The sequence below is a fragment of the Mercenaria mercenaria genome, chromosome 12 (genome assembly GCF_021730395.1).
Source record: "Mercenaria mercenaria strain notata chromosome 12, MADL_Memer_1, whole genome shotgun sequence".
Lineage (NCBI taxonomy): Eukaryota > Metazoa > Mollusca > Bivalvia > Venerida > Veneridae > Mercenaria > Mercenaria mercenaria.
The window spans coordinates 72,560,864-72,588,648 of NC_069372.1; the positions used below are offsets into that span (position 1 = coordinate 72,560,864).

The 27,785-nt window shown below is 35.7% G+C and overlaps 2 protein-coding genes across 10 annotated transcripts in view; one reads left to right on the forward strand and one right to left on the reverse strand.

The window, feature by feature from the left end:
* The window catches only part of LOC123534763 (putative transporter SVOPL), a 146,662-nt gene that overhangs the window by 79,102 nt on the left and 39,775 nt on the right, over positions 1 to 27,785 (reverse strand). For both annotated transcript variants that reach the window (XM_045317171.2, XM_045317170.2), the window contains exon 5: positions 25,795 to 25,866. In XM_045317171.2, the coding sequence (XP_045173106.2) occupies positions 25,795 to 25,866 (72 nt within the window). The remainder of the gene's footprint in view (positions 1 to 25,794; positions 25,867 to 27,785) is intronic.
* Positions 8,969 to 26,669, forward strand: LOC123534762 (uncharacterized). Of its 8 annotated transcripts, XR_008366558.1 has the most exons (4): positions 9,256 to 9,581; positions 15,521 to 17,609; positions 19,994 to 20,970; positions 21,728 to 23,405. XR_008366558.1 is itself a non-coding variant. In XM_045317166.2 (3 exons), exons 2-3 carry the CDS (start codon positions 15,615 to 15,617, stop codon positions 20,060 to 20,062), a joined length of 2,064 nt encoding a protein of 687 aa, XP_045173101.2. In that variant the 5' UTR covers positions 8,969 to 9,110; positions 15,521 to 15,614; the 3' UTR covers positions 20,063 to 23,405. The 8 variants fall into 8 exon arrangements, 7 of the variants coding, with proteins under 7 accessions (XP_045173101.2, XP_045173099.2, XP_045173103.2 ...); XM_045317166.2 differs by lacking the exon at positions 9,256 to 9,581 and adding an exon at positions 8,969 to 9,110 and having other exon boundaries at positions 19,994 to 23,405; XM_045317164.2 differs by having other exon boundaries at positions 19,994 to 23,405.

Sequence of the window (27,785 nt, forward strand, 5' to 3'; positions counted from 1 at the left end):
TTTATCATAGTCACCGAGTTACAGTGTGCGCGAGACCTAGTCAAAGAACCCATTATCTTTATCACCTCCATACACTTGAAGCAACACACAATCTAAATGATATTTTATGTTTTCTCATTTTATACCTGAAAAAGTATGCTTGTACGCGGACACACAGACTGAAAAATGCACTTGTCAGCCGGCAAAAAATCACGAGTCAGATAAGTTAGAATAGGAATCCCATATCCCTGCAGGGGTGGGTAGGTGAAAGAACTTCGATCATCAACAGTCCATAAAAAAAGCACAGACGAACAGCCGTTTTCGTTTGGTTAGGTGTTTATCCATTCTAAGTTCGTATTTATCCAGCACTGTATCCTATACCAGTTAGGAATTATCCGCAAATTTAAACCCACCTCATAATCAATACAATTTTTAAGCTATAAAAATCAATTTCAAACTTTGATACTGTTAAACATTGTCAAAGAGATGTTTATGGAACTAATACATTTAATAAGTAAGGTCTTACTGCAATTCCTGGTGCTTTAAAACAGTTAGAAACATAAAACATGTTCATTTTGAAGACTTCTTTGAGTACATTTTAATGAATTCCAGCCACATAATGTGACATTTCGATTGAAATATTTAGTACACAAAACATGTTATCAATACATGATATTATGACTATCAAAATTTTTACGATAAAATTGCATACTAACATAAAAACATGAAAAAAGACAAGGAAATTAACTACATACATCGTCTTTCTGTCAGCCATGTTGGTACTGAGTTAGGGTCGCTGAACAGAGTTAGGATTATCCGGGTACATGGCGTGTTTTTATGCATATTTTTTACTTAGTCAATGATCATAACTCTGGTCTGGCTGTGTGAAAGGCATCGTGTAAAATATGGAGTGGAGTCATGGAGTGGAGTGATGGAGTGGAGTCTGGAGTCGATTTTGGAGTCAAATTTGGAGTCACTTTTTGAGTCAGATTTGGAGTGGAGTCTGTTTTGGAGTCAATTTTGGAGTCTGTTTTGGAGTCAATTTTGGAATCAAAATGTAATAAAACCTAAAAATTCATTAAAAGATCCTACGTTTATATGTCACCTCCAAATAATTATCCACATACAATATTTCACACTTAACATTTACTAGTAAACTGCTGAATCATGAATGGGCTCAATATCATACTCCTCTAGAAATAACAATAACAGTTACTGATGTTTTCTCAAATGACCCTTATCAGATTGGTAAGAATAACTTGCCATTGCATTGGATAGTTAATTACAACAAATCACTCTCTACTTTATGACAGATTTCTACAATTCTGCTGGAGAAGGTACCAGTACAGCACCTCAGCATGATATCTCATTCTTATCAGGACTTGACCCCTAGTTCCTTCATGGTTTGTTATTTATGATGTTGGGCCAGATGTTGCCTGAAGATTACTCAGAGAGAATTGATAAACATTTCTAACTTAAAATGTTAAATAATGAGAAAGTATTGTTTTTAGATTTTAAAATGAATCAGGAAAATGAAAACAAGAAAAACTAGAGCTATCACTAAAGGTGATGAATGTACCCCCCGCATGCACTGACACAGTACATTGCAATTTGACACACACAAGACTGCATAATTATATGGACTGTATGTATATAGACTGTATGTATTAAGTATAGTAACAAAAAACAAAGTCCCATAACTATGCAGAATATTTATCTAAAAGAATGTAACATGCCCCATGCACAACTAGGGTTGGTACTGATCACTTGTGTGAAGTTTCATTAAATTGTGTGCAAGGGTTTGGTAGATTAGGGCCACGCACAAGATTGCATATGAAGACTGTATGTACATAGTATGTTAACAAGAAACAAAGTCCCATAACTCTGGGAATTTTTGTCGCTGAAAGAACCTAACATGCCCCATGCACAACTACTGTTGTTACTGATCAGTTGTGTGAAGTTTCATTAAATTGTGTCAAGGGGATGAGAGAGAGATGGTGCGCACAAGATGTTCTATGTCTATAGTATAATAACAAAAAACAAAGTCCCATAACTCTGGAATTTTTTTTTCTGAAAGAACCTAACATGCCCCATGCACAACTACTGTTGTTACTGATCACTTGTGTGAAGTTTCATTGAATTGTGTCAAGGGGATGAGGAGAGATGGTGCGCACAAGATTGTGTCTATGTATATATTATAGTAACAAAAAAACAAAGTCCCATAACTCTGCAAATTTGTTTTCTAAAAGAACCTAACATGCCCCATGCACAACTACTGTTGGTACTGATCACTTGTGTGAAGTTTCATTAAATTGTGTCCAGGGAATGAGGAGAGATGGTGCGCACAAGATTGTGTCTATGTATATAGTATAGTAACAAAAAAACAAAGTCCCATAACTCTGCAAATTCTTTTTCTAAAAGAACCTAACATGCCCCATGCACAACTACTGTTGGTACTGATCACTTGTGTGAAGTTTCATTAAATTCTGTCAAGGGGATAAGGAGAGATGGTGCGCACAAGATTGCGTCTACGGACAGACGACCAGATGGACAGACAGACAGATGGACAGACAGACAACCTGAAACCAGTATACACCCCCCCCCTTACAACTTTGTTGTCGGGGGGGTACAAAAACTTAGGTAATTAAATATTTACTATCTACTACAAACGGCATAATATAATAAGACACATAATAAGACATGACAATACTTGATGAAATTAATGAAGGATAGAATACTGTGTGTTATGCATAAAAATTATGTTTATAATAGACAATAGTACAATTCACAAAAAAAAAAATACATTTGCACTAGTCTGGTTCTTGATTCGTCTGCTCATTCCATACAAAATTTGCTTTCAAACCACATTCAAGTAAGACAAATTGTTAAAGAACTATATGAATTCTGATCAGCTTCATGCCTGTGCAGGCCATTCTCGCATACAAGAGCTCTGCCACGGTTCTCGGGTACCATGTCGGACATCAGATGAAAATAGTGCAGGCTGATCTAGTTCGATGCAAATGCAGTAAACTGTAGGTTTTCTCATGGTGTGGCTCAACTATGAATAAAGACAAAACATCTGCATTTTTTAAGATTTGCATTTTGTAAATTTTAAGTTCAGACTGTTAAATAGTAAACAGGTAAATAGGTCTGCCTTCTGCGAACAATGCAAACCATTATCAGCCATGGTCTTTGCTGGTCAATATTCAAAATTTATAAATGATACCTATATTAAACGAAGGGCTATAGCTATTGAGAAAATAACAAGGTCAGAATTTATAAATATCAATGTTACTCTTGAGTCAGCTATAAAGATTGCAGGCGAGTAGCCAGGACCTTATTCATAGTACGCAGGGATGGGGTTGGGGGTACGGGGGTATCCTCCCCCAAGAATTTTTTTAAAATGAGAACAGCAAATGGTGCATTTTGGGTATATTTGAAGTAAATACAGTGAACGTAAACCTTGTTCTTTTTTTGTTTGTTTTGTTTTTAATAAATTTCATACAAAATGTATTATTTTAGTAGACCTACACGCATGTGAAAAAAAATATGCAGCAGGTCTGCAAGTAGAGTAAAGAGACATTTTTATTACAGATATTTTTCAGTACATACAATAGGATCGAGCCAATATGCACCCTAAAACAGAGCAAATCACCTATCCCTTTTCTATACAAACTGACCGATCTTTTGAACAAAGTAAATGGTCAAATCTCTAAAAACACTGGTTTAAAAAACGCAGGGTTTTGTTGTAACTTTAAAACAAGAGATCACAGAATGATCTTGGCGCCCACCAATGTGCCATTTTTGAGTGTTCCAAATTTCAAGACTTACTGACTAGCTCAAGGTCAAATTTCATTTCCGTACACAACACTGTGCATGTGGTCCAAATTCGAAAGCTGTAGCTCGAGAAATGTGAAAGTAGGTCACTAGATCAATTTCAAGGACAAAGTTCTTTGTACACAAAACTATGCATGTGCATCAAGTTTGAAGGCTGTAGTTTGAGAAATTTGAAAGTAGGTCACTAGGTCAATCTTAAGGTCACAGTTTATTTTGGTACAAAAAACTATGCAAGTGGTCAAAATTTGAAGGCTGTAGCTTGAGAAATGTGAAAGTAGGTCACTAGGTCAATCTTAAGGTCAAAGTTCATTTCAGTCAGAAAACTATGCAAGTGGTCCAAATTTGAAGGCTGTAGCTCGAGAAATGTGAAAGTAGGTCACTAGGTCAAAATCAAGGTCAAATTTTATTTCGGAACACAAAACTATGCATGTGGTTCAAATTTGAAACCTGTACCTTCAAAAATGTGGAAGTAGGTCACTAGTCAATGTAAAGGTCCCAAAATTTGTTCGGTACACAAAACTATGCAAGTGGTCCAAATTTGAAGGCTGTAGCTCCAGAAATGTGAAAGTAGGTCATTAGGTCAAAATCAAGGTCAAATTTTTTTCGGAACACAGAACTATGCATGTGGTCCAAATTTGAAGCCTGTACCTTCAAACATGTGAAAGTAGGTCACTTGGTCAATGTAAAGGTCAAAGTTTGTTTCAGTACACAAAACTATGCATGTGGTCCAATTTGAAGGCTGTAGCTTGAGAAATGTGAAAGTAGGTCACTAGGTCAAAATCAAGGTCAAATTTCATTTCGGAACACAAAACTATGCATGTGGTCCAAATTTGAAGCCTGTACCTTCAAAAATGTGAAAGTAGGTCACTAGGTCAATGTCAAGGTCAAAATTTTTTTCAGTGCTCAAAACTATGCATGTGGTCCAAATTTGAAGGCTGTAGCTACAGAAATGAGAAAGTAGGTCACTAGGTCAATACCAAGGTCAACTCATGTCAAGGTTCATCTTGCCACTCAAAACCATACATGTGGTCCAAATTTGAATGTTGTAGGTTACTGACAAGAAGATTTTAAAAGATTTTCCCTATACAAGTCTATATGAACCATGTGACCCCCAGGGCGGGGCCATATTTGACCCTAGGGGGATAATTTGAACGAACTTGGTACAGAACCACTAGATGATGCTACATAACAGATATCAAAGCCCTAGGTTTTGTGGTTTGGGCAAGAAGATATTCAAAGTTTTTCCCTATATAAGTCTATGTAAACCATGTGACCCCCGGGGCGGGGCCATATTTGACCCTAGGAGGATAATTTGAAAAATCTTAGTAGAAGACCACTAGATGATGTCACATACAAAATATCAAAGCCCTTAACCCTATGGTTTTGAACAAGAGGTTTTTCAAAGTTTTTCCCTATATAAGTCTATATAAACCATGTGACCCCCGGGGCGGGGCCATATTAGACCCCAGGGAAATAATTTGAATCATCTTGGTAGAGGACCACTAGATGATGCTTCATACCAAATATCAAAGCCCTAGGCTCTATGGTTTTGGACAAGAAGATTTTCAAAGATTTTCCCTCTATAAATCTATGTAAATTATAGAAATAAACAAAGGGCCATAACTCACTAAAAAATTGTTGAACCAGTCTGATTTTCAGGGGGACACAACTAGAGTACCTATACATCATTCTGACAAAGTTTGGTCAAAATCCCCCCAGTAGTTTCTGAGGAGATGCGATAATGAGAAATTGTTAACGAAAGGACGGACGGACGGACGGACGGACGGAAGGACGTCGGACCACGGACGCAGAGTGATTTGAATAGCCCACCATCTGATGATGGTGGGCTAATAAATCAACAAAGACATATTGAGGGGCGAAACCGAAAAAATGTTCTAAGTGTTTATTCAGAATTATTGCTATTACGTTCCCTTTCACGTTAAGTCTGCAATGACCCTCGTTGTTTTCAGTAGTTTGGAAATTTCTATGCATTATTTAATGGTTTGATAAGATTTCTACAGACGTTCTTATGAAAACAATGCTTAAGACCGAACAAGATTTGTAGAGAGGCTGATATCTTTGAATTCTTTCTTCGTGAAATAAATGCTACTGGAAATTATAATATCCAAAGTGTTTCTGGGACCTTAATACCGTTGTAAAACCATAATATTACCAATAATGACATGACCATTGTCTTAAAACACAGACTCTAACAGAAATTTTATAACCAGGAAAACCGTGATGAAAACAGTTATAACCAGTGTTGTTTTTTTCTTCGACCATAAAATCAAGGAATTCCATTCCTAAATTCACCACAAAAATGACAATAATAATTAATAGACCAAACACTTCAGTAACATTAAGCATCAATGAGACTCCACTCACAAAATCCCTTTTAAACATTTAAAAAAAAAAACCTGCTTAAGAGGCCGCATAAAATTAGAGACCATTTGTCTTAAGACCCATTTTATCAATCAAGACTGTTTCATTAAGAGACAATTACATATATTTAGTGACTACAGACCCGAGAGAAATCACCCCATGCCTCCAATCCAAAAATGGCTCCAAAAAAGACTCTGCTCCAAATTTGACTCCAAATTGATTCCAAAATCGACTCCAAATTTGACTCCAAAAAAAGACTCCACTCCAAATTTGACTCCAAAATCGACTCCAAAACTGACTCCACTCCAAATTAGACTCCAAAATCGATTCCAAATGTGACTCCAAAAAAGACTCCACTCCAAAATCGACTCCAATTTTGACTCCAAAAAAGACTCCACTCCAAAATTGACTCCAAAAAAGACTCCAGACTCCACTCCACCACTCCACTCCACGACTCCACTCCATATTTTACACGGTGCCTGTGTGAAATCCCAGATAAAACACCACATGTCCCATGCTGAACAACAATCCCATGAGGTTTGATGACTCTACCACTCTGGTCAAGATATAAACAATTCAAATTTGCATGTCAATTAGTTGTGTTATCACAGGGAAGGCATGAATGAGTAGAAACGAAGACATGAGCTTGCTGAGAACAGTAAACTTGGCTCCAAAATTGGTTCCAAAATAGACTCCAGTCTAGTGAATCCACTCCAAAATGGACTCCACTCCAGGTACTCCACCCTGAAGCTGACTCCAAAATAGACTTCACTCCAAAACTGACTCCATTCCAGCGACTCCACTCCAAAACTGACTCCAAAATAGACTCCAGACTCCACTCAATATTTTACACACTGCCAACTTGGTGTCACCGAGAACTAGAAATTGCAAGATTCAAATAGGGGCACAGGAAATAATGTAAGAATTGTCAATTGATTCCCATTACTGGTTACTGAGATACCAGCTTATATACAAAATTTAAAACAAAGTTGATGAAGGAGCACAATTTTGTAAGAAGTAACATGAGCTGTCACTAATGGTGACAAATGCCCCCGCAGCACCTTGACCTTTGACTTGGTGACCCCAAAGTCGGTAGGGGTGGCGTACTCAATAAGTATTATCAGCAAGTGAAGTTTGAAGGTCCTGGGTGAAGTGGTTTGCATGTAAAGTGCCTTCATGCAAAAAGTTAACGATGGCCCCTGTGACCTTGACCTTTGACCTGGTGACCCCAAAGTCAGTAGGGTTGGTGTACTCATAAAATACTATCAGCATGTAAAGTTTGAAGGTCCTCGGTGAAGTGGTTCGCGAGTAAAGTGCCTTCATGCAAAAAGTTAATGTTAGCTCCTGTGACCTTGACCTTTGACCTGGTGACCCCAAAGTCACTTTTTGTGCTTTAAACATGGTCAGTGTTAGAAATCAACTTACTGATGGTCTAAAGGCATAACACCCTTATTTGAATTCAGTTTTTGACACAAAATAAAATCCGAAAAGTCTCTCTTTATAAAAAAAAAAATCCAAAAACAAGAGCTGTCTCCATAGGATGACATATGCCCCCAATGGCACTTTGAATGAGTAGTTATGGCCGATGTTAGAGTTTAGGACCTTTGACCTACGGAGCTGGGTCTTACGCGCGTCACGTCGTCTTACTGTGTCACACATTCATGCGTAGTTATTTTAAAATCCATGCATGAATGACAAAGATATGGACCGGACACGCCCATCAATGCACTATCATGAAAAATGACCTTTAACGTCTAAGTGTGACCTTGACCTTTGAGCTACGGACCTGGGTCTTGCGCGCGACACGTCGTCTTACTGTGGTACATATTCATGCCAAGTTATTTGAAAATCCATCCATGGTTGACAAAGATATGGACCGGACACGCCCATCAATGCACTATCCTTTAAAGTCTAAGTGTGACCTTGACCTTTGAGCTACGGACCTGGGTCTTGCGCGCGACACGTCGTCTTACTGTGGTACACATTCATGCCAAGTTATTTGAAAATCCATCCATGGTTGACAAAGATATGGACCGGACACGCCCATCAATGCACTATCCTTTAATGTCTAAGTGTGACCTTGACCTTTGAGCTACGGACCTGGGTCTTGCGCGCGACACGTCGTCTTACTGTGGTTCACATTCATGCCAAGTTATTTGAAAATCCATCCATCGATGACAAAGATATGGACCGGACACGCCCATCAATGCACTATCCTTTAATGTCTAAGTGTGACCTTGACCTTTGAGCTACGGACCTGGGTCTTGGGCACGACACATCGTCTTACTGTGGTACACATTCATGCCAAGTTATTTGAAAATCCATCCATCGATGACAAAGATATGGACCGGACACGAAAATTGCGGACAGACTGACAGACCGACAGACTGACAGACCGACAAACCGACAGACGGTTCAAAAACTATATGCCTCCCTTCGGGGGCATAAAAAGTTCCAATCTACCCTAATTTTTTTAGCATGTTACTGGAAACAAAGAATTTTTTTAGGCCCACTTCTACTGATTTATTTCAAAAATTCTTGTCCCCAAAATTTTGAAAATGTACACATTTTTCCTACAAAGGGAACAATTTGTCACACCATCCTTGCTATAACTGAATAAAATATCAAACAGGTGGAAACCATTAACATATTATAGAAATTTAAAACTTGGTGATAACATGATAACTTTATCATAAAACAGGGACAAATGATGACTTTAGTCTATTTACAAGATGTATGTAAACATCACAGATAATGTTTCATAAAATCTGATAAACATCTCCATACCCCAACAACCAGCCTTTTTCTAGGAATAGAAACAGAAAATGAAAGTAGAACTTCACCATAACTGACCTACATATATAAATGTGGGTATTACAGTAATATGAGATTTTTATTTGGATTACAGTAAGGTAACGAAAGTTTGATGTCTCGATGTTTTGTTTTTCTTTATTTTCCTTAATTGTATGTTTATCATCTCTCCTGATCTTTAACCAATAATTTAACAAATCTGGTAGCTGCATTATTATAATCAATACAACATCTGTGTTAAGGTCATGATGTAAGTGTGTAAAGGTTAAGGATAAGTTGCAGTGCTGTTCTTTCAATAATCAATGTAACATAATACGCAAAATGCATTACACATAATATTATACACTCAAGGACTTTAAGAACACCCCATTCTATGTATACAAGGAGATTTATCTTATTTGGTTATGAATTATGCATTAAAAATAAGGGTAATAATTAATTTTTTTGTGCTAAACGAAGCATGACTGTCTTTGATGAAGTTCATATTTGGATTAGATTTATCTGGAAACAATGTCACTGGATCAGATTTAATGAATAACAGAGGTAGAACTATATCAAAATATTGGAATATGGTAAGTAGCGAGAATGAAATAACTGCCATGTAAGGATGTGACGTTTTTAAAGTGCTTCAGTGTATCTTTCTTTATATACGGTTAACAGTGACACTGAACAAATCAGACATGTTAAATGAGGTTACGAAGGTAAATATTCGAAGGTAAAATATTCATATCATTTAATCTGTTTTATGAACTATTAATTTTCTATGTAAAGAGTTTTCTACTTGAATATCACAACATTTAAGATAATAAGTTGACTAATACTGTAACTTCCTTTATTATCTGACTTTGTACTTTTATTAATAGCATCATTGAAATGTTTTCAGAAAGTGTAATTTTAAAGAATTTTATTTCAATGACAAGTAAAGAAACATGGGGTAAAATATCATGGTTGTACTAATCTTTAGTTGCCAGCAGGTAGATACAAATTATTATTCAGTAAGTGTGAAAAAAAAAAAAAAAAAAAAATTTCTATATAATGAACTTGTCCATCTTCCAATTTGGGCAGTACCATCGACTGTTAAAAGGGGTGCATACCAAAATGACACTGACTGAATTGCGAACAGTGCGGATCATGATCAGACTGCACGGATGTGCAGGATAATCTTGATCTGCACTGGTCGCAAAGGCAGAATCACTTGCAGCTAGCAGGCTAAAGGATAAGAAATTATGTTCATTTTATTTACAGACAGATCATTGTTAAAATAGATGCTTCATTGATATCAATTGCAAATAGCTAATTTATTCAGTATAGTACTCTGACTCATTGTCGAAAACTAATATCTATGGATTTCTTCTTTGTATCATTCCACAAAATCTGATTTTGAGAGTGATTTAATCACTGTCTGATCCAAAAAGTTTGTAATATTTTTCAGGAATTTCGGCTTTATTTTGCAATACCTTGTAAATTTTATTGCTAAATATATATAAGCCCTGTATAAAATTTTGGCCTATGAACCATTTTGAAAATTATTTATTCTAAATTTTAAACAAATGAAAAACATTGAAGAGAAATATGGGCGGCGGTTACCGCCAAAATTAGTAAATATACAATCCATTCCTAAACAAGTCAGTCAGTGCAGTGCATTTCAACGCTGTCTAGTCTAAAATTCCATCCCATCCAATATAATTGCATTTCAACGCATTACATTTTGAGACCATTTAATACAAAACTTCATTCCATCCATTTAAACATGAAAGATACATTGAAAAACTTGTTGCGATGCACCGTAATATGAAATCATCCAACAAAACATGATACCATGCAGCTCAATGTGAAGCCGTTTAACACAACATGAGTACGTGCAGTGTAAAGTGAAATGATTTATTACAACTTGACGCTATCTAATGCATATTGAAACTGCTCTGCGTAATTAAGAGCGGTGTATAAAAACTTGATGCCATGCAGTCCAAATTGAAGACGTTTAACACAACATGAATTCGTGCAGTGTAAAACGAAACGATTCATTAAAGCTTGGCGCTGTCTAATTCATACTGAAGCCGTGTTGTGTGACTTGGAGCGGCGTATCAAAATTTGATGCCATGCATCCAAATGTGAGCCGTTTAACGAAACACGAGTGCGTGCATTGTAAAAGATTAGTAAGACAGTATCAGTTCATAAGTTTGACCTGTTATAAATATAGATTCTGGATATGTTTTCATAAGAATATCTTAAATTTTGTCCTAAAACCGACTTGGTGGTAAAATTCTAACATTTAATTTCAAACAGTTCCTGCGATTTATCTCAGTATTAAAGGGGACCTTATTTTCGGGAAACATCTTTCTTCTTAGTTTAAACTTTGTGAGAAGTATGATTCGTGAAACAGACTCAGTAATAGAAATAATAATGACAAAATTAACACTAAAAAATTCCAGAGTTAATTATTAATAATATAAAATCAATGTTAACATGGATTTCATACAACCTGTAAGGGGATTCAGGGCCGGATCCAGAAATTTTTGACGGGAGTAGGGAGGGGGAGGGGGCACCAGTTTTGAACGAAGACATCACCCCCCGAGGCGCATAGCAAGGTATTGGAGTGGAGTGCCTTTGCCAATGTTAGGGAACTCGGGGGGGGGGGGGGGGGACTTCCCCAGGGATTTATTTGAAATACAGGTATGAAATGGTATCCTCAGGTGCATTTATTGGTGTGTGTACTCCCCTCCTATTGGTTGGAGATCAGGGGACTCTCCCCTGGAAATGTTTTAAATACAGGCATGAAATGGTGGCCTCTGGTGCATTTTTATGTCTAAATTTTGAGGTATTGTAGGAGTATATTACCGTATTTACCCTAAGTCTTGGGACACCCTAAATCTTGGGACACCCTTAAAATCTGGAAAAATAATTATTTTTCTTGTCCCTAATTTTTCGGACATGTATTTTCTCAGCATATTTTTCGTCCCTAAGTGTTGGGACTATGGTTGTTACTGATTCATGATGTAAGTCAAATACCGTTATTATACATTGTATGGTTTTTGTATCAATCATAATGTCAAATAATTATAAGAACCAAAGATTATTTTTTTAACATTATCGTGTCGTGTTTTTACTGGATATTCTTTTGACAGTAAAGTGTTTTCTTTACCATACCAGTTAAGTGTTGTATATTTTTTTTTACTGCAGCCAGGAAGTCCGTTTTCCGTTAGTTAGTTATTTTTATTTACCACTGACTGGAATTTACCCGCGAATCGTACAGCTATCAAAAAGCCATGCCGGTAATTTTGCGTTCCACGAGCACGTGCGACCTATCGTAATGTCTAACTTACAACGCCGTTACTTTTGTTTATTGACACGTATACAAAAAACGCGCGTCACACATTCATTTTTTGATTTTATCGCTTCAGATTTTCAACGTAGATTGAAAAGTAATATAATTTGAATTCTATAACGATTTTAAAAAGGTATCGACAGAAATGTAGGCAAAATTCTATAAAAACGGTCGAATTTTCATAAAATTACTTGCAAAATTTCAAAGAGCGCGATCCTAAATACTTATTTCTTTCTAAAAGTAAATAAATGATGCAAACTATAGGCATAAAATTCAGACTTTTGACCACAAAGTGCAAAAAACAGAATAGAAAAATCTTAAATAATGAAAAAGCGGCAGCAATTTAAAAATATGAAGTAAAACGATTTTTGGCAAACAGATTTCTGTTACGTGACCTCGTGAACGTAAATAGAAAATCGGGACGCGGTTTAAAGAAACAAAAACAATGATGTTGTTGCGGTTTTTTTTGAATGCATCTTTGTGCATGTACATGTATTTTTTGACATGACACTTTATAACAAGATATTCTTCTCAAACCGTTTTGAAATTTCCTTGAGGGCAAATAGGTCACAGAGGTAAGATATCCGCTATTATAGTTTGACACGTTTACCTGTCAATTTATACGGGATATTGCACATTCACTTTAACAAATTAAAAAGAAGTTTTTTTCATTGATTTTCATAACACTAGATCTACTTCTCAGCTCTTTAAAGAACTGAGGCGGTACGATCAAACAGTGATGTACAACTTGGCGCGAAAACATGACGTAATGCCATGAAAATCTCGGGGAAACTATACCGCTTTGATCTCCACTTCTAATGTCATGATACCGACACACTTTTAGCTCTTTGAGGGGTGTTAATTGATGATGAAAACAAGGCCAATTACTTTGTTTATCAACAGAATAATTACCGATAATCGTTAAACGTTTATTTTTTCGCTTTCAACACGGTTGGGTGGGGGATGTTACCCAATGACCGAGAATTGTGTCCATATTTTTGGGACACTTTTAAAAATAATTATTTTTCGGGAAATAAGTCTTGGGACAGTGAAAAAAATAATTATTTTATGCTGTCCCAAGACTTAGGGTAAATACGGTACTCTCTTCTTGATTGGGTGGTCAGGGGCTCTCCCCCTAGAACATTTTGAAATACAGGTATGACATGGTGGTCTCTGGTGCGTTTCTGGGTCTAAATTTTGAGAAAAAAATATTCCTTTGCCAAAATAGTAGGATGAATCTTTCATGAGTATAGGTCACTTCTCAGCCAACTGGGAGGGGGGGGAGAGAGAGGGCACGGGCCCACTTGGCCCGGCCCTGGATCCAGGCCTGTTATGAACCGAGCGAGCGTAGCAGGTACTTGTGGAGATAAAGTTAATACTTGTATGAAATCCAGGAAACTGACTGACCAACTTAAATGAAATACTGTTCAAAAACTGCAGCACAGTTAGATCTACCCAACCACCCACCCCAAAAAACAAACAAACAAACATTGACAAAACATTGTACAGTGAAGTACATGTAATTTAGACATTCTGTCTTGAAGCATAAACATGTTAACATTGATTTTATATTATTAATGAGTAACTCTAAGAAGAAAGGTGTTTCGTTTCACAGACATAAGGTCCCTTGTAATACTGAGATAAATCGCAGGAACTGTTTAAAATTAAATGTTAGAATTTTACCTCAAGGTCAGTTTTAGGACAAATTTTAAGATATTTTTATGTAAAACTGATCCAGAATCTATACTTATAACAGGGCAAACTTATGAACTGATAGTCTTATTAACCTTTTAGAATGCATGTACTCGTGTTTCGTTAATGGCTGCATGGCGTCAAATTTTGATAAGCTGCTCCAAATCACACAACACTGTTTCAGTATGCATTAGACAGCGCCAAGCTTTAATGAATCGTTTCATTTTACACTGCACATACTCATGTTGCGGTAAAGGTCTTCACATTGGACTGCATGGCATCAAGTTTTTATACACCGCCCTTGATTACACAGAGTGGTTTCAATATGCATTAGACGGCGTCAAGTTGTAATAAATCATTTCACTTTACACTGCACGTACTCATGTTGTGTTAAACGGCTTCACATTGAGCTGCATGGTATTATGTTTTGTTGGATGATTTCATATTACGGTGCATCGCAACAAGTTTTTCAATGCATCGTTCCATGTTTAAATGAATGGAATGAAGTTCTGTATTAAATGGTCTCAAAATGCAATGCGTTGAATGCAAATATATTGGAGGGGGTTGAATTTTAGATTAGAAGGTGTTGAAGTGCACTGCACTGACTGACTTGTTTAGGAATGGATTGTATATTTACTAATTTTGGCAGTTACCGCTGCCCATAGAGAAATGTTGTGTTTTATGCTTAGACATCCTGGAGGTTTTATAATGATCCAACAATAAAAAACATGGTTGCCACTTAGTTGAGAAAATGGAATTCACCAACTTTTCTCTGACTTTTCCCTGACTAAATCATACTTTTCACAGGCCAATACCACCATAATTTTTCGGCCTCCTCCTCCCCTACAGCAGTCTGATCCACCCTTTTATATTTATTTTGTTTCAGATATAACAAAGCCTTTGAGTCTTCAAAATTCCAAAGTTACAAGGGAAAATATCCTACCAAACTTTTTTTGCCAACAATCAATACAAAACTAATCAAAATATTTTGAAAATTTAACGTGTCATTTCCACCCTTGATGTAAAATATGAATGGTACTGTCTCATATTTATTAAGAGAAATCAAGCAAAGCCATTGTTCCAGATTTGGGGATCAAACAGTAACTCAAAGAGAACAAATAAAATTCACAATAACTGATATTTAAAGACCTGCTCCAGCCCTACCTTTTAACCTTAACTTGTCACTGAAAAAGCATGAAAATTCGGACTACGAACAGCGACGCCTGTCAAAATATAAGAGTCTATTTCATATAAAATTCTATATAAAATATCTGTGGTTTTGCGTGCTAAAGTGTGGCGCGTGGCCGTTAACTGTTAACTATTGTAATCATGGGTTGCATACTCACTACAGAATTTGAATACCCACAGAGCAGGGCTTTAAAAGCAAAATAAATCATATTCCTTTCAAACAGCATGTTTTGCCAAAACCACATTAAAGTTTTCTGCTCACCACAAAAAGATTTTACAGTTCCTTTTTTTTCTTTTCTTCTGCAGATGAATTAGGTCCATGAACACTGAAAGAGATGCAAGATTCCAAGAAAATTCTGACTTATAAGCAGGAGAATCTGTAATACTTTCATTACTCCAAATGGCCGAGGATCCCACTACTTGTGATATCTGCAGCAAACAGCAGGCAGTAGTCTTCTGCATTATAGACAAGCAAAACTTCTGTCTGAATTGTCTCACAATCCATCAAAAAATTGACAGCACATCACACCATGGAATGCAGTGTCTTTTACCTCAAGATAGTCTGATACATATACCATGTTTACATCAAGACGAGCACACATTTTATTGTGAAAGACATACAGAGTTGTGCTGCAAACAATGTAAAAATTCCAGTCACGGAGAATGCAAGAATTCTGTGACAAGTACCGAGGACTTGCTACAGGAAGCAGAGAAACTGAAGTCACAAAGTGATGAAATAGTAAGAAAACTGGAGAAAACATGCCAAGAAGTAGATCTTGCAAGTAAGACAACAGCAGAAAGAGAACAAGACTGGGTAAACAGAATGCAACTTGAACTAGAGAAAATGAACAAAGCTAAAAATGAACTAGAAGACAAAATTGGTAAAAAAGTTGATTACATGAAAGGTCATATGAAGAAAAGGAGAGAACAACTTGAACAGGAGAAGAACAATTTACAAAATGCCATAAATGAAATAGGAAAACACCAAATGGAGTTAAATAAACAGGCAGCTGCCTCAAGTGTTGAGCAACTGAACAAAGTGGCCCTGCTAAAAAACTGTCTGAAAAAGCATGAAGAACTCCTCAGCTCAAAAAATGAGGAATGTCATATGGCATACCTGAAAACTATGGAACATGACTTTGAAGCAGAGCATTATGTTAGTGACACTTTACATCAATTCGAAGAAACCCTGAAATCTTTGAACACTATATACTCTGAAGTGCAGAAGTACTTTTACCCAACACAAATTCCTAAACTGAACACTGAGACGTTTCCTGAAGCAACTGCTACATCAGAACAAGCTGCTGATGTCACAAAAGTGAAGACAATGTTCTCCAGCACTTCAAGCAGACAAAGGACACAGTCTGAAAGACAGGTTGAAGGGAAAGAAGGAATGAAGGGCAACAGATCAAGGGCTCAGTCTGAATCTGCTTCCATGGAAACCACTGAAGCTCTAAAAATGAAAACTGAAGCTTCCACAATCTACAGAAGAATGGATGGTTCACCTGAAAGAAGACACAGACATCATTCTACTAGAAGCCTAGAGGAGTACCAGCAAATGGTGGAGAGAAAGGAGACTGATTCAGCACCAAGTATCCCAATACAGTCACACTGCCAAATGACTGTTCGGGTTCCTAGTGATCAAACAGCTTGCGGAATCACAGGAATTGGACAACTTGATGATGGCTATCTTCTTTTGGCTGATTTTGAAAACACAAAACTAAAGGTATTTGCACCCTGTGGAGACTTCAAAGGAGAGCTGAATTGTGAGGACAAACCAAGAGACATGGCAAAAACAGAAAACAACATGTTCCTTGTTAACTTCCCTATGGCAAAAAAGATTTATTTTGTCTCTGTGGAGTTAGACAGTACTGAAAACAAAAGACAAATCAATCTTGGCAAAAAGATTGATACAGGAGCAAAATGCTGTGGAATAGCATTCCATAGTAACAAGATCTACGTGGCAACACAAAATCCTCATCAAATTCTCATCATAAATATTGACGGTGTAATAGAGAGGACTATTAAGGGTGACAACATGTTTGAAAGAGCTACTTACATTGCAGTAGACCCAGATTCTTCCCTCATTTACATTTCTGATCCAAACAGAAAAGTAGTGCTAGGAATTACAACTGACAAGGAAGAAAAGTTCAGATATAAAGTGGAACGACCACATGGGATTGTATGTGTGGGTAATGGGATGCTGTTTGTTGCTGACTGGAACTGGGAAGTGGGGACAATACACCTTGTAAATCGTGACGGAGTAACAATTGGAACACTAAATATAGAGAACTGTTACTGTCCTCAGAAACTGGTGTTCTACACGGACAGAAATACACTCCTGGTAACACAATGGCAGAAAGATGTACTGACCACCATTTACCTAGGTGACAAGGTATTTACAAGACTGGAATAAACCTTTCTTATAATAAAAGTATTAATGGTGTAATGATATATCAAAATTCACTGCATCACGATACCTTAGTCTGGCGATACGCATATCGTATCAAAGGCCTGTTTCATGATACTGAAACGATAAAGTGAAAAGAAGAAACATTGAATGAAAACTTTCATACAATCAGTGTTAAAGATAGTAACTAAACAAATGTATCATTTATAACAGTTTTTTTAACTTTAAAGCAAAATTTCATTTACTTTTCAAGTGCAGGAACATTTTGTCATCTTGTCACATGAATGCTTACTTATCGTACTCATTTTGTATTGCGATATGTAACGTATCGTTGCATCTGTATCCCGATATGTATTGTATCGTGAGACTAGCATATCGTTACACCCTAAGAAATATGCTAAATTTAGATTATGAAACACCTGCTCCATTCTGACAAGATTTCTTCTTTGCATTTAATGAAATGAAATAGTGCACCTACAAGAATACAGTTCAAACCTGGTATCTCAAATTCCAGGAGATTGCCAGTTATACACCAAAAAATTCTACTTACAATGATATTTTGTGCATGCTTTTTCATGAGGGGACTTAAAAAAGTCTTGAGATAGCCAGAATTTTGTGATAAGCAAACTGGAAATACAGAGTTTCAGCTGTACTTAAATACAAGTAAGATTTATAGCTATTAACAAACTGGCCTAGATACTAAAGCTATCACTAAATATGATTAATACCCCCTAATGGCTGTTTTATCAGCAGAAAGAAGACATTTTTTCACACACCTCCCCACCCCCCAAAAAAAAATTTAAGGGAGGTTGGGGAAAGGCAACTCAACTGACATTGTTTTTTATCAACAAAATGTAGTAAGTAAAACAAGAGCACCACCTTGCGGGTGCTGACGCTCATCTGATTTTTTTTGTGTAATAGAAATATTGTCCTACCTATGATTTTCTAAGTCTAAAAAGGGCCATCATTCTTGCAAAAAGCAGGATAGAGTTATGTTTCTTGATGTACAGTGTCCACTTATGATGGTGAAAAACTGTTGCAAGTTTTAAAGCAATAGCTTTGATAGTTTATGAGAAAAGTTGACTTAAACATAATACTCAACCAAGAAAATGATTTTCTAAGTCCAAAAGGGGCAATAATTATTGCAAAAATCAGGATGGATATACGCTGCTTGCTGTACAGGGTCAGCTTATGATGGTGAACAAGTGTTGCAAGTTTCAAAGCAATAGCTTTGATAGTTTAAGAGAAAAAGTTGACCTAAACATAAAACTTAACCAAGAAATCTGATATTTTCTAAGTCCAAAAGGGGCCATAAATCTTGCAAAAAGCAGGATGGAGTTATGTTTCTTGCTGTACAGAGTCAACTTATGATGGTGAACAAGTGTTGCAAGTTTTAAAGCAATAGCTTTGATAGTTTAGGATAAAAGCTGACCTAAACTTAAATCTTGCAAAAAGCAAGATGGAGTTATGTTTCTTGCTGTACAGGGTCAGCTTATGATGGTGAACAAGTATTCCAAGTTTCAAAGCAATAGCTTTGACAGTTTGGGAGAAAAGTTGACCTAAACATAAAACTTAACCAAGAAATTAGATATTTTCTAAGTACAAAAGGGGCAATAAATCTTGCAAAAAGCAAGATGGAGTTATGTTTCTTGCTATACAGGGTCAGCTTATGATGGTGAACAAGTATTCAAAGTTTCAAAGCAATAGCTTTGATGGTTTAGGAGAAAAGCTGACCTAAACATAAAACTTAACCAGGCAACGCCGACGCAGACGCCGACGCCGACAACCGCTCAAGTGATGACAATAACTCATCATTTTTTTTCAAAAAATCAGATGAGCTAAAAATGGGGGGGGGGGGGTATGTTTCCTTTCGATTTCGCCCTATCTCCCCCTCCCCCTACTGTTATCCTTCCCAGAAAAAATATGTCACACAAATAATCATATAATCATACACTTTGTGTTGATTAAGTTCAACAGGCTGAATTTAGAAAGAAGAAAAAAACACCTAGTAAAATAAACCCAAAACTATTTAAGTAAACAAGAATCAAAAAGTTTAATCTATGAAAAGGCTTTTCACACTAAACAGAAAATAAAACCTCTATAGTTAGATAACTGGGACATTTGTACACACAGAAGGAAATAAAATACTGAATAAACACAAAAATATACCTAGTCTACAACTTGGAGTCAACATAAAAGAAAGATATTTGCATTTTGATACTTACACTTCAACATTTACATTAAAATTTTGTCCTCTTTTGAAAATGAATGAAACCTAGAAATCTTAAAGTTATCGAATTTGACCACTAATCAAAGATACAGATGTACTGTGAAATCTTTAACACTTATAGGGAACTAATTTTTTCAAGGACTGCATGACCAAGACAATCCAAGAAATTAAATCCCAACAAACAAGTGAAACTAGAAGATGCTTTTGAAGAAAAGCGCATGTCTTCCCCAATGCATAGTCGTATAGGCAAGGAGTCAATAGGGGACAGGAGTGAAATTCAAAGAGACACTGATAGTTGGCTGCAATAGGGATCATCTACTTGGCAGATCCAATCATCCCGTTCAGTTTCAACATTCTGGGCAAGTGGTTCTCAAGTTATGTATTGGAAACGGTTTTCCATGTTCAGACCCCTGTGACCTTTAATCAAGTGACCCCAAAATTAGTAGAGGTCATATACGCTGCATGTCCAATCATCCTATTAAGTTTCAACATTCTGGGTTAAGTGGTTCTCAAGTTATTGATTGGAAAGAGTTTTCTATGTTCAGGCCTCAGTGACTTTGACCTTTGCTCAAGTGACTCCAAAAACAAGGGTCATCTACTCTTTTAGGTTTACACCGAAGTTATTCAGATATTGACGAATTAAGACTGAATAATCGTTCTCATTGCATGTTCATCTTTTGGAATATAAATTAAAATCTGCCTTCATTAACATATAGGTTTTAATCATTTCTTACAGGGACATAGCCCTCATATAAGTAAGGTTCTCACCACGCATATTACATGCAGCTGACTTCCTGTCGGATATCGCTTGTATGTTTAGCTTAATTTTACTCTTTGTCTGAACATCGAGTACTAATTTTAGAAAAATGTTAAGAAATGCATTTATTCGTCATATCAACTGGACAACTAAAAACATATACTTCATATTTGACTTGTTTTCTACACTTTTGACATTTTTCTTTACTTCAGTACATCTTTTATCGACTTTGATTAAAATCCAAGTCATTAGTTAGAGTGCTGTCTGATGATTTTTAATTACACGCGGTTCGCACCTATCGAAAACAAGGCAAGTTGTAACGGATTTACCTCAATCTACAACCATAAAATTTTCTGAAGGTAAGCAATTAGCAATATTAACTACAGGATACACTGTCATCACCATAGCGAGGCACACGAATATACAAAATGACAATCTGACAACGACATAAGCCATTTTCGCACATATTATAATGGAAGTGGATTTGGGCAAATGAGATAAACAAACATTTCGCTTTTATTCATTTTTCATGATCTCATAATACTTACAGTGAAACAGTATTCGAATATTCCTGTAATTAATGAATATTCGAATATTTGTTGCCATCTCTAGTAATTATATATCTTAGCTTACCAATTGGGGGAAAGTTACGATTTCAATTCATGATATTTTGAAATCAAGACATTTCAGTATTGAATAAAATATTAAATTGGGCATAAGTGTTTTTTAGCAGTGAACAATAATTGAATGGTACAATTTATATTATTCTTATGCACCATTTTTTTTTAAATGCAATAAGTGAAAAAAGGTGTTTCTACTTCTGTAATGTTGAATGTTTCATTTTTGAGAAATTCTGAGACTCAATCCTGCAGCTCCATGGTCAAAAACATACATTAACTAGAGACTGAGCTGTAACTCATGTATTAAAGGGATTTTAAAATAAGTATCAATAAAATTCATCTCAAGTGTTGCCAAGTATGAGCAGTGCTCAGCTTCTGCGCATGCGCACTGTAACTGGAATTCTCCTCCAGTTGACAATCTCTTGTGTAAACATTACATCTAAGTAAGTTAAAACAACCGGGATATTCAAATAATAAATAACTTCGGTAATTCTAGGTTTTCGCTGCTATGTAAAGGCAACAAAGGTCTAGATGATATGATATTGTTACCCAGATTTACAACGGCATAAAGTCTATACAGCACAAAAGGTAAAAAGTCCGGAAAACTACTTGGGTCTGGAAACTACTTGGAAACCAGTAAGGACTTTGACACACCATCTGAACAACTTTTCACAGAACTCAAATGGATGACATTTGCTGACAGAGTCACTTCTAAAATAGCAATTTTAATGTATAAATCATTGAATAACATTAGTTCAGAATATCTTAAGTGAAACATTTATCACATAGAAAGACAGACTAGATCTACTGAAAATCGTGTGCTTTTTGTGCCAAAAGCTAGGATAAAATTTTCGAAAATCACTGGCCTATTCTAGACCCATAATCTGAAATTGTATCCCAAAATCGATTTGCCTTTCAGACTGTCTACAAAAATTCAAATCATCCTACAAGTTTGAGGTGGACATACACTTGTAGCATACCATAAGACCAGATTTTTAACTCACCCTCTTACTTTATACACTGGTAGCATGCCATAAGACCAGATTTTTAACTCACCGTGTTACTTTAAACACTGGTAGCATACCATAAGACCAGATTTTTAACTCACCGTGTTACTTTAAACACTGGTAGCATACCATAAGACCAGATTTTTAACTCACCGTGTTACTTTAAACACTGGTAGCATACCATAAGACCAGATTTTTAACTCACCGTGTTACTTTAAACACTGGTAGCACACCATAAGACCAGATTTTTAACTCACCGTGTTACTTTAAACACTGGTAGCACACCATAAGACCAGATTTTTAACTCACCGTGTTATTTTATACACTGGCAGCACACCATAAGACCAGATTTTTAACTATCTGTGTTACTTTATATACAATGTACATTTTAAGGTAAATATGTGTAAGTCACTTTCATCACACTTTATCTTTACCATATTAACATGCCTTTGTATTAATGTGACTGTGTTTTTGCACCATTTTTAGATTTCTTAAACCATTATTATGTTCTTTTACCATTATGAACATGCCGTTGTATACATGCTTGACCATGCTGAAAATTAGTCTTTGACCTAATATATTTATATATCCACAATTAATAATGTTGTTATTATTACTATTATATCGTATTGAGTTTGTCCTATTGGTCAAAATATCAAATAATTAAAAAGAACAAAAAAAGTTTTTGTAACATATTCTGACTGTCATTTTAGTGTATTTCTGCAAGCTTAAATCAACTGTTGTTATGCCGAGACAGTAATAGCATTTTAACCTCTTTTTCTATGCAAAAAATCATTTATGTTTTGATTGCTAATTTCAAAGGCGCCCACTGAAAATCATGACGTGTCCTATGTTAATTAAGCATGTGATGTGATGAAACCAATTTTTCACCGGTTATTTTTTTTTCACGCACTGACTGGAATTTACCCGAGAGTTTTTAAGGAAATCAAAACACTGCGCTGGTAATTTTCCGATGCTGAAGCATGTATGATATAATTTACGTAATGAAAAAATACGATTTGCACCTGTTGTATTATTTCTGTTTGTTACTCTCTTCTTAATAATGGTGTTGTAACGAGAGGATATCTAACATGCCATCTGCAAAACTTACAAAGTCATCGTAATTAATTACTAATCAAGAAATACATGTTTTCTCGTTTTTTTAAAGCATACACTCGAAACCCGTTATAACGCTTCTCGATATACCGCTTCTAAATTTTGGAATATCATATGACATAATATTATCGAATACTGATCATTTTTTATTGATACGAATATTGTTTCAATAATTTCAACTGATACACAGCCTCAGTATCTACAGTATTTAAGTGTTCAGAAAATTTCAGAAAAAAATTTCAAGCCAAACATAGTATCTTTCATTTAATGATACTATGTTCATTCCTTTATGTTGGTCCTTTAGAATAAAGTCCTGCAAAATTTGGTATTTTTGATAAAAACTAATTTAATCTTGGCATAATTTTATACAAATATACAATCTTTATATTCTTGTTCATCAGAATAGTGGAACAATCTTCCTAGTGATCTTAAATATATGAAAGATGAAAAATCTTCCACAAAAGAACTGAGAACCTACCTCTCTAGAATGTTTTTTATGGTTAAACTGCTTAAATGACTTTATGTCATACAATGGAATCTGTAAATAACCCATGACTGTGTGAAGTGCAATAGAATATTTTTGAAACAGTTTTTGCGTTATACAAAATGTATTTGTATTTTGTATTTGTATTCACCTTGTGTTTTTTTTACTCGTGTATTAGTGCAAATAATGCACATTTCATTATAAGCATCTTTACACTCATTCTCATCCATCAAAGGTGCGACAAGTCCAAAGACAATCCTCTGAATCATATTTCTCTCTTAAAGTGAGCATTAAACATATGTAATTACCACCAAAAGTTGTTTCAGCTATCTTGCCCTCCCTATATTCAGCCTAAAAAAATGAAATTTCCAACTGAAGCAACTGAAGAAGAAATTCTTGCTTGTAACAAATTATGACGTCACAAAATGAATGTGAACAATGAAGATTTAATTATCAAGTATTTTGAAATTTGCCTAGATGGCACAAAAATATTCCTCGTAGGTTGGCACCAATTTAGAAATGAAGGCGGCCATACTTTTCACAGAGAAATTTGATTAGTCATATTGTTTTGTAAAGCTATAGCCAAACCCCACTGATTAGCTGAAACCTATACAAACTACACATAATGGGGAAATGTACCACAGGACAAACAAAGGAACTAATGTAGACCTCTAGAATGTAAGAATGCTACACAGTGCACTTTATGAGATATAAACATGAAAATATTGCGGAAAGGTTTTTCGCATAAGCTCTACTGCTTGTTTTGAATATTTTAAATCTTAGCATGTCTGAATTCTGAAGCATTTTTCTACACTAGTCTGTGTACATGTGTTATTCTACCATATTTTGGTGTGTATAGGTCGCGGTAATGTATAGTACGCATCTAATTTTTGCCCTGGAAATGGTCCGAAAATTAAAGTTCTAGCGTATTAGTCACAGTTAAATTTCAGATTTTTTCCCCAGCAATATTTACCAGCAAAAACGTTATGGCGGCGGCCATATTGATGCCGCGGACTGAATCATTATCAGAACCTGATTGGTGGAAATCGCAGTGTTATTTTCGATCCCAACGGTTTTGTACCAACGGTTACAAACTGCATCTCAAATCAAAGAAAAGCGGCTTTTTGACACTAATTGGCAGAAGTCGGTTTGTGTTTACATTCTGCAATTATGCAAGTTAAAGTGTGAATTGTTTGCACAGCAATTATAACACCTTTCCGCATCATGTAATTAACCGCGTTCTTTTGATTCTGAGTAAAAAGATTAACAAAATATCTCTTTTTGGAGTTTTTTCTTTTATTTAAAAATAAAAAATAAAAATTATCTTTCAAGTTTTTTATTACGCTAAGAATTAGTATAAACAATGTTTGGAATGGAGGACGGATCTGTCCGGATTTTATCCAACCCGGAGTACATGTACCTGTCAATGGCGTCCAGTAAAATGAAAGTAGAAACTAACGTAATTCAAACTGCAAAATACATCATTGAATTAAAGTCATTTGTAATTTTAATAGTCTGTATGGGTTATTTACGATATATTTTATTGAAAATAACGGCTATTGGTTGAAAAGCCGCCGATATTGATACTTTTTATCCATTTTGTTCGTTTGTAACAGATGCACGTAATTTTGCGAGAGCTATGGTCAGAAAATAGGCCCAAAAAAAATTCTGCTGGCAATGTTCTGTCGTATAAGTCGCAGGAACTTTTTCAGGCAGCAAAATGGGTAGAAAAAGTGTTACCTATACGCACCAAAATACGGTATATAGTGTTTGCTCTGTTTGAATAAATGTCTTGTTTTATTATTTTATTCAGTTTGTAAACTGTATATACATGACATTGTATTTAAAGGCCAGCCACAGCAAAGTCCAGTACATGGACAACTGTCTCTGCCTAAAATAAAATCTTTAGTACTGTTGCTGTTTCAGTTTGTATTTTTATTCAAGAAAATCACCAACCTTTTGTCTGCCATATTTATCTCCCATAAACCCCCATACTGGCGCCATGATGCACATACCAATAAACACAACCTGTAAAACATACAACAATGGTTTTATGTTAGATGATACCACATACCTACATGTAGTACCTACATACTCATATATAAACTCCATTAGTTTTCGATGAAACCTGAAGGTCCAATTATAGTGTCCACAGACACGTTAATATTGGAGGTGGGGGGAACCTCATTTGTGACATCAGTTTCATGTGTGTTATCTGTGTTTTAAACATTCTTTAAGGACGAAATTTTCAGTTTTACTCTAGCTGAAGAATAAATTTATATCATTTATAGAACAGCTGTAAGTGCAGATGCATATATAATAACAAGAGCACCAGCTTGCGGGTGCAGACGCTCATCTGATCTTTCTGTCTCTGTATAACAGAAGTACTGTCCTACCCATAATTTTGTAAGTCCAAAAGGGGCCATAATTCTTGCAAAAAGCAATGTAGAGTTACAGTACTTGCTGAGCAGAGTCAGCTTTTAATGGCGAATAACTGCTCTATCTTTTAAACGATAGCTTTGACCCTTAAAGTTAATACTGGCCAGCTAAGATTACGTAGAGGAAGTTATAGGACGGTCATTTTTCTACAGCAATGCATAAAACAACCGTTCACGAAGAAATTGGCTGGATAAATTTACTTGTAAACTGATAGATTCCACCGATGGAGATGGATATAAAAAATGTTACTTTCGGTTTCAGTGATACAACCGCCATCATTCGGATATGTCTGTGACTATGCTAAAGGAAGTGGCTAATTGAATAGTGAGATAAACCGCAGGTGGTTATTTGTACGGCAGTTTTGTATTACATTGTATTGAAGTCATTCAACTGGTAAGTTTTCAACCGATTTCTTTACTTTTCTTTAATTTTCAGTCGCACATAAACAGGAAATGATTTCGAATATAGAAAAAGGCTAATTTTATGTCTGCATGCAATTTTGTTGTCATCGTATGACACATATGCAATAAGTGTGAAAAATAAAAATGTCATCTATAGAAGTTCACATCATCGTCTGAATATCATGTAATATGCTTACCTTTTCTTTCATATTTCAGTATTAAGATATTCGATATTAAGACTGGAACTAATTATTGACAATAATAAGTCCTCTCTCTCTCACTCTCTCTCTCTCACTCACTCTCCCACTGAAAACTAGAGACGCTGCTAAATATCTGAGCGTCACACTAAGTAAATACATGTATCTCATTTGGTCAGAATATGTTGATAACATCACATCAAAAGCAAAGAATTCACTTAGATTCATCAGAAGGGGAATAATAATAATAATAATAAAAAAAACCAGCTTACAACACAATGTCCGCCCACACCTTAAACACTCTCCTCTATAAAAATGAGACTAACATTTACATGTCTTCACTTGGTACCAGCAGTGTTCCACAAGATTGGAGGACGGCTATCGTTGTCCCTGTATACATAAAGGGCCCACAAAGCAAAGCCGGCAATCACAAACCTATTCTCTACTTGCAATTGCTTCTAACTGATGGGGCATGATTTAGTATCAAATATTATTAATCATCTAGGTAATAAAATTTGCTTAATTCCTTCCAGCATGGCTTCCGCTCAAAGCACAGTTGTGAATCTCAATTTTTATTAAATTTTAGTCAAGAATTTTTGATTACCTTGAAGCTAGTAAATAGACAGACCTAATAGTAATGGACTTTATCAAATCGTTTGACAAAGTCGATCACAATCGTCTGGTCTACAAGCTATTTCAATTAGGTATATATAGGAAAACATCCATATGGGTTAAATATTTCCTTTAAATACAATATGAACAGAAGGTCTTCAATCAGATATGCCACATTTTGGTATCAAGGGTACCGCAAGGGTATGTCCTTAGGCCTTGCCTTTTCTTAACATGTCCGTCACCTGCCAGGCTCACTTAAAAGCACAGTAAGACTCGTTGATGATACAGTAGTTTATCT

What these genes read in the sequence shown, in the direction of transcription:
- LOC123534762 (XM_045317166.2), top strand. Translation starts at nt 15,615, where the DNA reads ATGGCCGAGGATCCCACTACTTGTGATATCTGCAGCAAACAGCAGGCA. An exon ending in CCATTTACCTAGGTGACAAG is followed by an intron (nt 17,610 to 19,993) that starts GTATTTACAAGA and finishes AATTTTTTCAAG; the next exon opens with GACTGCATGACCAAGACAAT.